The sequence below is a fragment of the Microtus pennsylvanicus genome, chromosome 2 (assembly GCF_037038515.1).
Source record: "Microtus pennsylvanicus isolate mMicPen1 chromosome 2, mMicPen1.hap1, whole genome shotgun sequence".
In the NCBI taxonomy this organism is placed as follows: Eukaryota; Metazoa; Chordata; class Mammalia; order Rodentia; family Cricetidae; genus Microtus; species Microtus pennsylvanicus.
In genome coordinates, this window is record NC_134580.1 from 128,863,502 (window position 1) to 128,877,305 (window position 13,804).

Genomic DNA, 13,804 nt, shown 5'->3' on the forward strand with positions numbered 1-13,804 from the left:
TACCAATGCAAGGGAAACTAGAGTAAGATTTTAAAACCAAATAAAACCTGACAGGAGCATGGAAGAGAGGTCACATCTGCACACCACACAGACCACACTGGCCTCAGCAGCCACCCAGATCCAGTTGCCTGCCCCGGAGAGAAGAGGCCATGTGGCACTGCCCTCAGCTGTCTGAGTTTTGTGCCTGGCTCTTCGTATGTTAGAAGTGACACTGTGATGGTTATAGAAAAACAAAGGCCACGATTCCTCCTGAAAAGTCACCAGGGATCTGTGCAACAGGACTGAGATTTCCTACATATTAACACAATGACATCCTGAGACTGCCACCCCACAACAGAAAAACCCAACTCCCCCATCCTCCCATTCCCCTAGCCCCCACTCCCTCACCCTGCACACACAGACTTTGACTGCAACCATCTAGGACAGGTACTGTTGGAGGAGGGGGAAACACGGACACAAGAGGCTGACCTTCCAGAGCAAAGGTGGCTTCCTTCCTTTAGCCTCTAGGAACCGGGGTTGTGGGGTGGGGGCAGCTCTGCAGGTCAAGCCAAATAGTGTGAGTGCTCACAGTGAGCAGCAGAGGCCCAGCTGCTGCGCAGACTCCCCCTGCCACATCCAGGCCCAGCCATGAGGCTCCCCACCTTTCATGCTCCCCTACCCCACCCCACATATACATGTTCACATTCTCAAGGAGGCTTGTAGACAAGACAGCACGGACCCAGAGTTCTGACCTGGATTCCAAGCTCCCCTTCCTTTAGTTTTAAGCCTCGGGGACTTGATATCAGCAGAGGTGGGGGTACATGAGATGAGGTGAGGAAGGAGTGCCCTGATTTTGGTGGCAGCAGAGGGAGAAGACAGCGCTCACCCAGATTTTCTTTGAAAGACAGGCTATTTGCTTTGTAAGAGGTTACCAAATGGGCTGTGTGGGTCGACGCAAGCGCAAAAGAGGTGGAGTTTTGGAGCTTGTTTTCATGGTGCCTCACATCCCTTGGCAAACCACATCTGGAAGTCTTGGACAACCAGGGAGCCCCAAGGCCTTATCTAGCCTGGGCCACTGTCCAAGGCCCATCTTCCTGGCCTGTCTAGGACCCAAGAATGACAGAGGCCACAGGCAAGTAGCCAGCAGTGCAACAGACAGAGGGGAGGACCTGAGAGTCAAGGCCTGTGGTTCTGGAGCATCCCTCCCTTGAAGGTCCTTGGGGAAAGCCTGGCAAGGCTGCGTTTTAAGACTTCAAAAGACACCCCCAGGAAGGGTGCGGCGCTCCCACCCTCCTGCTGGTGGTGGGGCCAGATGACCAGATAAGGGTCTCTTTGATTTGCCCATTTATACAGGCTGCTGTGGCCCCCAGTCCTGGAAAGACTTGTCAGCCACAGCCAGGCAAGGTCAGCCCGCCTAGAGAGCAGGCACCTTACCTGCTCCTGAGAGTTCATCACTCGCAGCTTCATCTGCTTCAAGTAGGTGGAGGTGAGGGGCATGTTGTAGTCAATAATGCCAGACACCAGAGGGGACGGAGGCTCGTTCTCTGCAGGAATAACAAAAGGAAACTCCTTTCAGTCCATGTTGGGGTAGAGGGTGGGGGTAGGGGAAGATGCCTCCAGGAAGGGCAGGGCCAGTGGTCACTCACTGGTCAACGCGGTGTGCAGCACACAGTGTTGAAAATGCTTGTGTCATTTTTTTTTTTTTTTTTAAAGTGAGACTTGTGTGTTTCAAAAGAAACGGAAGGTCTGGTCACATGGCCCTGCAGCAGCCACTCCTTACAGGCAGGGCATCTGCGCTGTGCCACAGCCCCATTTACCACAGGGCACAGCTCTGCTCAGTCGGGCCACCTGCCAGGGCCCTGAAGGCATTAGGTTTCCAACTCTGGCCAAAGTCGGCTCCTCCTGGTAAACACCTGCCTCTGCCTGTCCCACTCCAGCCTCGGCCCCACAGTGCCCCCCACCCCCCATCCCCACCAGCACCCTCTGGGACCAGATGGCTCACAGATCTGAGCCAGGCCCCCAGTGCCATCTACCCTCCCAGATCCTGGTGCTGCCATAATCGCATGCAGAGGAGGATTTTTCTCTCTGCTGTCCCGAGGATCAAAGCTACGTGTGTTTGCTCTTTCTGTAGAAAATCTGCAATGTGCAGAATGGTGTGGAGAAGAAAATTTAAAAGCGTAATTGCATCAAGCAGCCTGGCATATGCCCTGTTTATTTTCCCTTGTACTTCTCTTTGCCTACTTGATATCATAATGCATGCAGAGAATTACGGTTCAGTTTCTTCTCAAAAAGGGTATTTAATTTAATTGAGTTATTTATTTTGAGGCAGGGTCATGCTTTGTATGTAGCCTAGGCTGGCCTTGAATTCATGATCTTCCTGCCTCAGTCTCCTGAGCAGTATAGGTAATTTTTTCCCCTTAAACATTTTGCCATGCCTATTTTCTCATAATTTACCTGAGCCATATACGCTTAAGATTGATTAGGTACGGGCTAGTGTAACCAACACTGCAAAGGACATCTCTGGGAATAGATACTAGTCTGTATGCTCATCTTTTCCATCACAGAACTACTCTAAGAGATGGAGTTTATGGGTCATATCGTAAAGATGACTCGAATTTCTGCTCAAGGTGGCCATGACATCAGCCTGGCTGCCTATCCTCTGGACCTCTCCAGGTTGGTTTTACTGTAGACTTTCCATCAGAAGGTCTCTACTTCATCAAAGGGTGGGATCCTAGTGGAGAGGAATGAGAGCAACTTCCCCACCAAGCAAAGCCTGCCCTCCTCTGTCACCACCACAGTCAAGAGCCAAGCTGTGGCAAACGCAGATGCCAGGGACAGGCTGCAGGCAATCACAGGACCATTTGCTCCCCTTATCCCTCCAGAGCCAGCACCCAGCTACAGACACCTTCACCCATGCAACACCGTGCAAGTGAAAAGGCTGCAGAAGGACAAACACGTGTGAGTAATGTCCAGGAAGTGTAAGCACAGTGCGTCTAAAACGGCTCAATGAAATATTACTAACAGCACTCGGGAGACAGAGGCAGGCGGATCTCTGTGAGTTCGAGACCAGCCTGGTCTACAGAGCTAGTTCCAGGACAGGCTCCAAAGCCACAGAGAAACCCTGTCTCGAAAAACCAAAATAAAAAAAAAAAAAAGAAAAAATGAAATATTACTAAGACAGTTCATCTCTAAGTCTTTGGCTACAGTGAGAAAAGGAGAGAGAGCTTATGAAACACGGGGGCAAAGTCACCCCAGTTCCCCTCGATCCCCCACCAAAAGAACAGAAGAGAAGGAGAATGGCCCCAGACCAGACTGGGCCCAAGACTTCTGTATACCCTTTCTGTAGCTTGTATACGAAGAAATGTTTTGTATACTAAAAATGTTTGCTGGCCACCTAGGAATCTGGAATACAATTCCATACTGATTACTCTGACTCAAAATGGTAGTTATTGAATTCATGCCAGCCCACTAAAAAAAAAAGAAAAAGAAAAAAGAATGTAGCATCACCGGTGCCAACGAGTCACTTGAGTTTGTGTTCTTGTGGCCTGCCTCTACACCCCCTGAATTTCACTTCCATACTCGGTTCAGACCCCTGAGACTGCACTGATGTGCAGGAGCACTGTGTAGAAGGTAGGGAGGGCTGGTCCTTATTTCCCACCTTTTCTGGGTGGGGCAGGGAACGCTGTGTACATGGGCCTCGCTTATAGGAAAACGGAGCTGGTCTTTTCCTCAATAGACCACCATTAACCTAGAGTTGATTTCCTTAACTCCAGGGAGCTTTTAAGCCCTGCTCTGCCAAGACAGATTGGGTTGGAGGCAGCCCAATTATTAGATAAACCATTCCAGGGACAGTGAGATGGGGGTCACAGACAAGAGTCACGCTCCTGTCTCCAAATCATGGCACTTCTGGCTGAGAAGTGCGACTTCACTTTAATTCCTTCAAAGGTGAAGTTGTCCAGTATGAAGTTGTTGGACAACGTGGAGGTTGTGAAGGGCCACCCACCCACACAATGGCCTTGGTCATCTACACAGGTGAGAAGTCCTGAGGCAGCTTACACCGTACCTGAATGCTAGAGCTGCTTATCAAGAAGCAGTAAGAAAGCAGATGACAGTTTAGCCTAGGGAAAAATAAGAAGAGCAGCAGCAGCCAGGCTGGTGAGCTGTAGGCAGAAGGGAAGGGTTTTCCCTGGTTTGTGCTCCCCAGAATCTCCAGAAAGCGGAAAATGCTTCTGGGACCCAGAAGGAGCTGGGACTGCTCTGGAAGAGGTGGGCAATACCCCTGTGGCAGGGAAGCAGACAAACAGCTGTCAGAAACACCTGCGTTGGTTGCTATGCAGTACTTAGTCACCCAGTTCCAGGAGTGAGCACTTTGTTGGGGCAGCAGTACAAAGGTGGGCAGAGGACATTCCCAGTGAGGAAGGGAGCCATGGAGCTGGCATGGGAGGTCAGAACTGGCTCATCACAGCAAGGAGAAAGGCAGAGGGCTGGGGGAACCACATGAGCTCTGGATATGGTGAGTGGAGAAGTAACAGCAGCAAGACTGATGGATACCCACTGTAATGATGCTCACAGGTGGGAAAGATGCCGCGCCAGGCAAGCTAAGGCAGGGTGTAAACAGGAAGAAGGGAATTCTCTTGGCTCTCTGAACAGAGTGCTCCTCTGTGCCCAGGCCATATTGCTCGATGCTACTGCACTGGATGCTGTTACTATGGAGAGAGGAGAGCTAAGAGGCATCACCTACAGAGGCTAAGTGATCCAGCAGGCTGCTGGGAGAGAGGCTGAGGAAGCTCCCCTAAGCAATGTTTCAGCACCTCCTTGCCAAGGAAAATGGAAACCAGCCCAAGTGCTCAGCCTAATTCTCTGGGGCTCTGGAAAGGATCAACAACTTGGGCTCTGCCCAGGATAGAACAGGCCAAGCCACACTCAGCTCCACAGTGGATACAAATGGTACCTGCCAATCAACACAGATTCCAAAAGGGAACGACCAGTCTTCACATTCTCCAGGCGCCCATTCTCACAACCTTTTACCTAAAGAACTCCTCAGTTCAGAGATGACAGAAGTGTCCAAATATTGGCCGGGGGGAGGGGCATAAGAGCTCTATTGGGCACTGAAGGGCATGTGCAAGAGGAGCAGAAAAGCCACAAGACCAGCCAGCCTTGTGGAGTTCAGACACAGAGACAAAACAGGGATCCCGAGCCTCGGTGGAAGGAAGGTCAACGGATGGGCGCGCTCCAGAGGCCTGCAGAGTGGGCACTTTTTACACATCCACATCACACACCACTCATATTTACTGCTCACTGCCTGAAGGGGAAAAAGAGGCTGAGAAAATAGGAGGGGTGGACAGGGTGAGGTAGGGTATATAGGCATCCATTAGAGTCAAGAGCACCCTGGAGTAGCTCAAGAAAGCTTTTCAAAGAGCATGAAGTGGATTCCTCAGCCAAGAAGAACTGAGCATGTCCTAAGGACTCCACAGGGACCCAAAGGCCCCAGGAGATGGGCCCCTTTTTTGCAGCTAGGACAACACCACACAGAAAGGTTATGCAGCCTCCCACTGTCACACAGAGTATGAGAATGGGGAGAGAAAAGGCCAGCCAACAAGACTGAGGAGAGCCATGGGCAGGACGGGACTGGAAAGCACAGGAAGCTCTGGAAGGCCAGCATGGTCCTGCGAACTACAGAGAAGTCTGGCTTGGTGATTCACATGCTCCTAAGGAAGCAGAAGCCCAGCCCACGTTGTTCACTGTCAGCTCAGAGTTTGCAACCATGTCACAGTAGAGAAAGCAGGAATGTGCCCTCCGAGGCTCCTCTGCCCAGGAAGTCAGGCTGCTCTGAAGATGAGTTCCCCTGGGATTGGCTGGAGAGGTTGTGGTGTAGAGGCCCTGGAATACAAGGACTTCCAGATCCACTGTAGATTGCTTTGTTGTAGGGAGCTGGGGGCTGTTGGGCCCCACATTCTGCTGGGGACAGGCCACTCACTGGGGCCACTCTGCTTCCTCCTTTTCTTTCCAGCATGAGGCCAGGAAGCTGGGCAGTCTACCAGCAGCCTCCAGAGAAGACTCCATCCTGTCCCCTGTCCCCCCTCCTCCCCACCTTCCTGGGCCAGGAATAAGAGGCCTGCCTCTGGGGGAAGGGAGGGCTAGCAGGTAGCGATGCAAGCTGAGAGAACACATAGGGCAGAGATCTCTCCTGCCAGGGAGAAAACTGGCGACAAGGACTTAGATAGGGGCTGATGCCCCAAGCCATGGAGCAGAGAGGGAGCCATTCAGACTCCAGACTTCCTCACTAGCAGCCTTGAAATCTAGCGCATGTGTGGACCCAGCTATTTTGCTGAGGGTGGGGGTTAACCTTACCGTTATGGCCACTGGCTGCGAGTCTAGGTGGGGAGGGGAAGCCACCTGGGCCTGAGCACCACAACCTAACAATGGAATCCAGGTCGCAGGCCCTGCACAGTGCGTCCCTCCACTCTGCTGACAAGGACAGTTTTGCTGCTTTCCTCTCTAGGGAGATGGGTGAGGGAAACCTGGATGAGTGATTTCACCCAGCACCTCTTGGGGTCTTGGTTTCCTTGGCTGTATGCCAGGACTGACAACTCATGGCTATTATGAGCAACAGATTCTCAGAGAGGTTCCCTAACCTGCTGTGGGACACACAGCAGGAACAGGACTGTACACCAGAACCCCTGGCCTGGTGCCTACTCTTCCACAGGCTGTGCGCTGTCTGACTTCCTGTAGCCCTCTCTCTGCAGTGGGAAGGTCAGCTGCCCAGGACTGAGGATGGGCAGGCACCTGTCCTCTCTCCTGTCAAGACAAGCCCAGGAGAGAGGTTCAGCACATAGTCCTCAAGCTGGTTTAGATTCTATGCAATTCCCAGCTGTGAGCAGCCCCCCTTCTCCTCCTTTCTGGGGTTTGGAGGTGGGAAGGACCCTCCTAAGGTGGAGGCAACCAGTGGAGAGGGAGCAAGTTGCTGCTAGGCTCCTGTGGACCTTGCAGCCTTTGGGGAGGAGCACCCTCCTCACAGTTGGAAGCTGAGCAGGAGAGCTGGGAGGCCAACAGTCCCCCAGGGTAGCCTTGCCTCTGTTCCTTCAGGCAGCAGTTCTGTGCCTGACTCTTCCAGTTGCTATGGAAACAATTAGGGCAGGAACAGGAGAGGACCAGCATACTTGGGTGGGCAGGATACAGGCAGTTAGTACTGGGCCTAAACCTGCAGTGTTGGGCGTACACAGAGAAAAGCTCTCCAGGCCCATTGGCAGGGCCAAGGATTATCTTGGCTTGACCCTGGGGTCAGGTTATATGTGATAGTGTGCCAAGCATCCCTTAGGGTCACTCTCCCATGCTAGAGCTCAAGTTTTACTAGTCCTCAGAGTAAGGACACTTCCGAACCCCAAAGACAGAGCTGAGGCCTACAGCCTCACCGCCTGGCCCAGGAGCCTGCTCTCAGCAACAGAAGAGCATTAATGGGTTCTGGTTAATGTGCCTGACAGGCATCCACGGACTAGTGATTCCCAGGCAGCAGATTCTCTTCATTTGGTGAGTCAGCTGGTATCACAAGTTGCTCAGGTGCCTCAGGGGTACACATAGGAAAACCTTGCCTACTGCCTGTGCTCCTGTAACCTGGCTATCATCACATGGCTGACATTTCCTCCCTAGGTGGGTGGAGGCCACAAAAGTCCTACCTGGATAAGTGGCTTCCTCTCCATTCCTACTTTGTTCTCATGGTCAGGCCACTGCCCGGCCCCCCTTGCCCTGCTGACCATGGCTCATCATTTGCAGGCCTGAAGCCAGAAGAGGCACAGCATGTTATGGGAGAAGGGCCTAGAACTCTGATCAGTGTCCCTCCAACCCATGACACACTAGAGCCATGAAAATGTGCTGGCCTGTGTTACAGTTAAAGCCAGCTGCAGCTAGACAAATCTGATGGGCTGTTATGGTTGACAGGGTGGGGAGATATTGAATGGGTACCTTTGATGTTCTCATTGGGCTGAACATAGCAAGGGGCAACTTCATCTACTCACAAGTGGTCTGTCCATTTTCAATTCTAATCAGGCCTCACTGGTCTACTGATTGGAGGTCACATGGCTGTGCACAGGGGGGGAGCAGACTTCAGTGAGGACCCAACACTAGAAGGTGTTAAGGGCCAAAGGGTAAGAGGAACATGACTCACGGGGTATGCGTCTCTCTTCAGAGACCAAGACCCGTGTGTATGTGAGAGGAAAAACAGCCCCAGGGGCAAGGCCAAGTGGCTTGGACAGCAGTGCCCAGAGAACAGGAAGGGGACCCATTTTTTTCTTTTCTTTTCTTTTTTTCTTCAGTTTCTCGAGACAGGGTTTTTCTGTGTATCTTTGGAGCCTGTCCTGGAACTTGCTCTGTAAACTCCTGAGTGCTGGGATTAAAGGCGTGTGCCACCACCACCCAGCAAGGGTACCCATTTCTAACCAGAAATGAGGAGGGAGGAGAGAGGCTAGCCTAGGCCTTGAAAGGCAGGATGGATGGGTTGTTGACTTAAGTAAAACAATGTTAAAAAAACAACCCCCCCCCCGAAACAAATAATCTGTGTAGTGGTGCACACATAATCCCAGCGTTTGAGATGCCGAGGCTGGAAGGCTGGGAGTTCGGAGTCAGCCTGGGCTACACAGTAAGACTCTGTCTCAAAAACAAATAAGCAAACAAGTAGTTAATTAAAAAGTTAAATGAATCCAAACAAGGTTTCTGGGGCAGTACCACCAAGCACACTGGCTTCTGGGAACAGGGGCCCCCACCTTTGGGCTCCGGGCCGCTGGAGTTAAAGTGCATCCTCTTCTGACATTCCGTGCAGCTCATGAGGAACCGAGTCACAGCCTCTCTGGGGAGGAAGGCGTAGGTCTCCGCGATCTGCCAGAAAACAGTTTTCACGTCATGTGCCACCTTGGAGGCATCTGAGTCACCAGCAACAAGGCCAATGGCCTCCATTCCTTGCTGTAAGATGAGCCACTTGTTTGTTAAAACTTGAATAAAGAAGATTAAAAACTGCAAATGAAAAGCATTTAGACATTTAATAATATTACTTTAATAAGTAATATTCTTCTTAGAACATTGTATTGCTGCCACTAAGGGGTGAGCTTACGAACGTTGCTCTAGAACACAACCTTTGCTCCGAGATGTATAAACTAAGACCCACTTCTACTAACAGAGCCCAAGGTCCACCACTGATGTCCTGGCTAATTCACAGGCCAAGAGCCTTTTCCAGCAGAGCTATTGGAGGCTGATTTGGGGGCATCCAGTTTTCCACACTGTACTACTTGGGGACCTTATGTTCATCCTTGTAACTAAAGATTCAGCTGAGGTCACACAACTCCTGAGAGGCAGTGTTGCAGTTCACACCATCCCACAACGAGGGAGGCGAGCTGGTGAGGGAGGAAGTGGAGACCGAATGGAGAGAACATGAGAAGGCTGGGTAGGAAGCAGGAAGGGTGGGTGTGGGCCTAGAAATCTAGTAAGAGGGTCAACTTTACTCTAGGTTTTGGGAAACTTTCTGGTTCTTCTTTGGCTGTTCATGTGAAGCCATTGATCCCCTTCCATGCTGCCGAGAGCCCGGTTCTCCCGTTCCTCTCCACTAGGGGGCAGCATCACCAAGCATTCCTGTCCTTACAAGAAAGTTGGGGTTAGGGCTTTGGGGCCACTCTGGACGGCACTGGGTCTGCCTGTGGCCAGCACACAGTCAGCTTCTATAGGGACCAAGGATAAGGACTCAAGGGCATTCTGAATCTCTGCTGCTAGAGGAAAGGAGAGTTGGGGTATGTAGGTGGCTAGCTAGGGTGAGCTGCTGTCCTGCAGCAGCTCCCTTTGACAAACCTTCAAGGCTCTCAGCCCAGCCACTGGCCTGCTAGTTCCATGGCTACTCCTGCCAGCTGCAAACTCAAGTTAATTTTGGTGACACAGTTGTTACTTCTCAGCTGATTTGAGGCTCTGCAGAGCAGGCAGTCTCTTTGATGAGCTATCTCCCTTCTAAATCCCCTGCCTGATTGCCTTGCTCTGGAGGTCAAGGACAAGGGCCAACCCTCGCATCTCTGGCTGCAGCCACAAATGGAAGATCCACAGTGGAGGAAGAAGACAAGGTTGGGAATAAGGGATGGAAGGTGGGGGTTTTCCGCTAGGAAGGTGGGCATCTTCATCCTTGCCTAGAGACCTGAAGTCCCTTTCAGAGCATGCTGATTGGGAATAGTGAGCTCGACTGTAGAAGGGCAAGAGGAAAAGAGAGAGGTCCAGACAGAGCCAAGGCCCAGACTGACTGGCCAAAAGATGAGGTCCTGGACACCCCTGAAATACTGCTCCCAAAGTTGGGCCTCAGAAGGACTGAGTGGATGTGGGGAAGAGAGCCATAGTAAGCTGGAGGAGGTGGAGGCTCACGCCAGAGTCTAGTGAAGCCTCCCTGCTCACCTGCACTGGACAGTTACTTCAGAGGACTCAACAAATTCCCCTGGCCCCGCTGCTCTGCTTAGCGCTGCACACAGGATGAAAATGGCTATTCTTGCTGCCTGGCCTGCAGCATACACAAAAGTCTATTTCCAGGGTGGGATGGTGACCAAGACGGTCTCCTGGTCTTGGCTGTGCATCTTACGACCCTGGGTCCCACAGGGGAATAAGAGAGGTGAGAAATCCTTGGAGCTATCAGAGGGCTGGGCAGAGCGTGGAAGGAAGCCTGGGGAAGCAGTTCTGTATGACCAGAGAGACCCACACGGACAACACACAGTCCCTCTTCTCTTATTCCACCACCAGCATCTTTTGATTCACCCTTTGGTTGGTCCAGGACTAGAAATGGAGCCTCTATTTCTGCCTGAGTGCCAGGATGCCACATACTCACAGGAACAAAATGAACACACACACACACACACACACGAGACCAGAAAGGCAATCCTCACAAGATATCTTGTCAGGAGGATGGTGGCTTTCAGATGGCTCCAGACCCTGTTTTAGAAATAGATACACATGTACAAAACTGAACCAGAGAGCTGCCTGTATAGTTTGGAAGGAGATGCTCCAGGGCTGGGCCCTGTCCCCAGTTAGGTTTCCCTCAGCTGCCCTGATCTGCCTGCTGAGTAGCTCTCAGAGTCTCCTGCTGGGACCTTGAAACCATGTGTGGATTTCCCTTTTCTGTTTTCCCCAGTGTTAAAAACTGAGAGATTTCATGGGCAGGGAGAGAGCAGAAGCTACCTGCCAAGTCCCTGATTTACAAGGCCCATTTTTGCTCCCCAACTCAGAAGCCAACGAGGTGGGTGGGGTGGGGTGGCGTGGGGATTTGCACCACTTTACGAGATCCTCCTTCTGCCCTGTGGTGGATTAGCACCATGGTGGGCCTGGAACAGCTGTTGACCACATCTGGCCTCAACTCCAAAGTGGCCTGGGTAGCCAGATCTGGCCTCTAGCGTCCCTGGAGGGAAGAGGAAGTGAAAGGGTTCCTCCAACCCTGATTGAGAGAGATCAGGGAAGTATTTGAGAAAAGGGCTCAGGGAACTGAAGAAACCTTGAACTTTCTGTGTGTTTAGTGAACTTTCAGTGAAGCTCCTGGGATCCTTGGACTGTCAGGTTACCTTGTTTGGAAGGCTATGGTGGGGCTCCCTGCTCAAAAGGGGGCTCCCCCTGTATCATCTGACGGAAATGCCTTTTTTTCCTGACTCTTAAAGACTCCAGGCCCTACAAGCTCATAGCCCTTCCTCTCTAATTCATGGCGTTGCTAGAAAGACTCTCTCCTCTCCTGAAGAATTGGCCTCCCTTAGTGCCACGAACACGGCTGCCCAGTCCCCTACTGTCTCCCAACCCCTTAAGATACTTCAGGCCTGGAAAAATTTTCAAGTCCTTGTGCCTTAAAGATGGAAAATCAGACCCAGGGTTCAGTTTTGGCAAAATACACAGTGACAGATCCAAAAACCGCTCATCCGAGGGCTTGATGAAACCCTGCAGTGCCAGGCTGTGCCTCTCTACAGCCGTCAGCACAGGGTTTGCTTGGGGGCTCTTTCTAAAGGCAATGGGCAGGGTGGGGGAGTTCCTACCTGCAGAGCAAGGTTGAGGAGCTAGGCTGGGGTGGAGGGAAATGGAAGCAGATAAGACGAAAAGAACAAGGCATCCAGGTACCACCTCTGCCCCAGAAACAGAAAGGGTGGCACAAGAAAGGTGGCAGATAGGAGAGAGAGAGAAGAGTGGAGAGGCACAGGGGGAACAGGAAACACCGGCTCCTTGGCCTTGAACCACTGCAGAAGGGACCTGGCCTGCTGGGCTCAGCCTTGGCCCTGTGCTGAAATTCCAGCTGTGTGTGCAGCCCAGCTGGCTCCATGCCAGTCATGTGCCAGCTCCAGGCTGATCAGAGAAATGGGGCACATGGCAGCATACACACCAGAAGCCAGGAAGTGTAAAGGGCTAGCTGTTCATCCACTTAGTCCAGCACACAACGGCTAGCAAGACCGGATGTCTCAGAGGCCTCAGACACCATTGAGGATTGCCTGTGAACAAGGTTTGGTGCTAGGCACTAAGGAGCCAGGGAAGCCACCAGATCCAGACAGTCAGGCCCACGTGCCTGACAATAGCCAGTAGCTGGCATGAGAGTTTGCCTCAGGAGACCTGTGGCAAGGAAGCATAGATACTGGTCAGTTGCCAGGTTCTGCCCCAGCTGGGTGACCTCAGGCAGGCTGTGGCTCTCACCTTAAAATGGGGCTCACAGAAGGCCCTGCTTCATGCCTGTGGCCTTTATATGGATCTGACTTAGAAGGTGAAACTGGAAAGGACTGAGGATGCAGCCTGACATATGGGCCCAGCACTACGTTAGACTCAATGATGAGCAAACACTGCCTTCTCGATTCCAAGGGGACCCTGCTGGTTCAGACTGATGGTCCTCCCTTCTACAGCCTCATTTGGAAATAACCTCAGACTGGCTTCCTTTCTCATGGGCATATATACTGCCAGCAGGAGGGGTGGGAAGACAGGGTGACAGTCCTATGGCCCTCAACTTGGTTCCTCACTTCTCCAGGCCCCTAGCAGAGGACCCATCCTAAAAAGAGATGGCTCAGTGGTTAAGAGCACCAGCTGCTCTTCCAGAAGACACAGGTTCAATTCTCAGCACTCATAAAGCAACTTACAACTATCTATAACTCCAGTCCCTAATGCTGTCTTTTGGTCTCCATGGGTACTGTATTCGCATGGTGCACAGGCTTGCGTGAAAAGCAAGGAGCTAAATAACCATTCAGACAAAGGCCATCACCTGAGAACAAGGATCTCTAGAATTTTGGATTCTGTGAATTGGGCCATGTGGGGAAATCATACTACACGGGCCATCTCCACGACTGCCCAAGGCTGTCTACACACAAGAGACATTCACACCTGGTGTAGGGGCAAGCCTGGCCCTAGAAAGACAGAACTATAGGATTCTAAAGAGAAGATCAACATGGAGGGCCTGGAAGACACCAGCTTACTGCTTCTCAGGGTCTGTGTGACCTCGGACAGGAGGCTGGAGGTTCTGGGTCTGTTCCTTTAACTAGGAAATGGACCACAGTGCCTTAGTCACCGGAGGGCCTTAAGGACTCAGCTGAGAATACAATGTCTGGCTTGTGGACTCAGACCTGGGCATGAGCCGCAGGTATAGACTGGTGTGGGGCCAATACGGGAGGGGGCCTTGGCCTAGCAGGCTCCTGAAGGTTGGGGCCACTGCTCTATTTTCCAACTCCCTGGTGTGTACCTTTTCTCTAGGGAGCCATTCCACTCCTCTCAGCCCTCCTAGAGGTAGCCAGTATACATGTTGCCTTCTCCATGAAGTCCCCCAGGAATGGGGTTCTTGCTCTCTCAAAGCAGGTCATGGAGACAT

General features: G+C 51.9%; 1 protein-coding gene across 2 annotated transcripts in view; it reads right to left on the reverse strand.

The window, feature by feature from the left end:
• Nol4l (nucleolar protein 4 like) overlaps positions 1 to 13,804 on the reverse strand; it is a 119,440-nt gene that overhangs the window by 58,586 nt on the left and 47,050 nt on the right. For both annotated transcript variants that reach the window (XM_075962567.1, XM_075962566.1), the window contains exons 3-4: positions 8,736 to 8,847; positions 1,414 to 1,523 (exon numbers count right to left, since the gene is read on the reverse strand). In XM_075962567.1, coding sequence (XP_075818682.1) covers positions 1,414 to 1,523; positions 8,736 to 8,847 — 222 coding nt within the window. The remainder of the gene's footprint in view (positions 1 to 1,413; positions 1,524 to 8,735; positions 8,848 to 13,804) is intronic.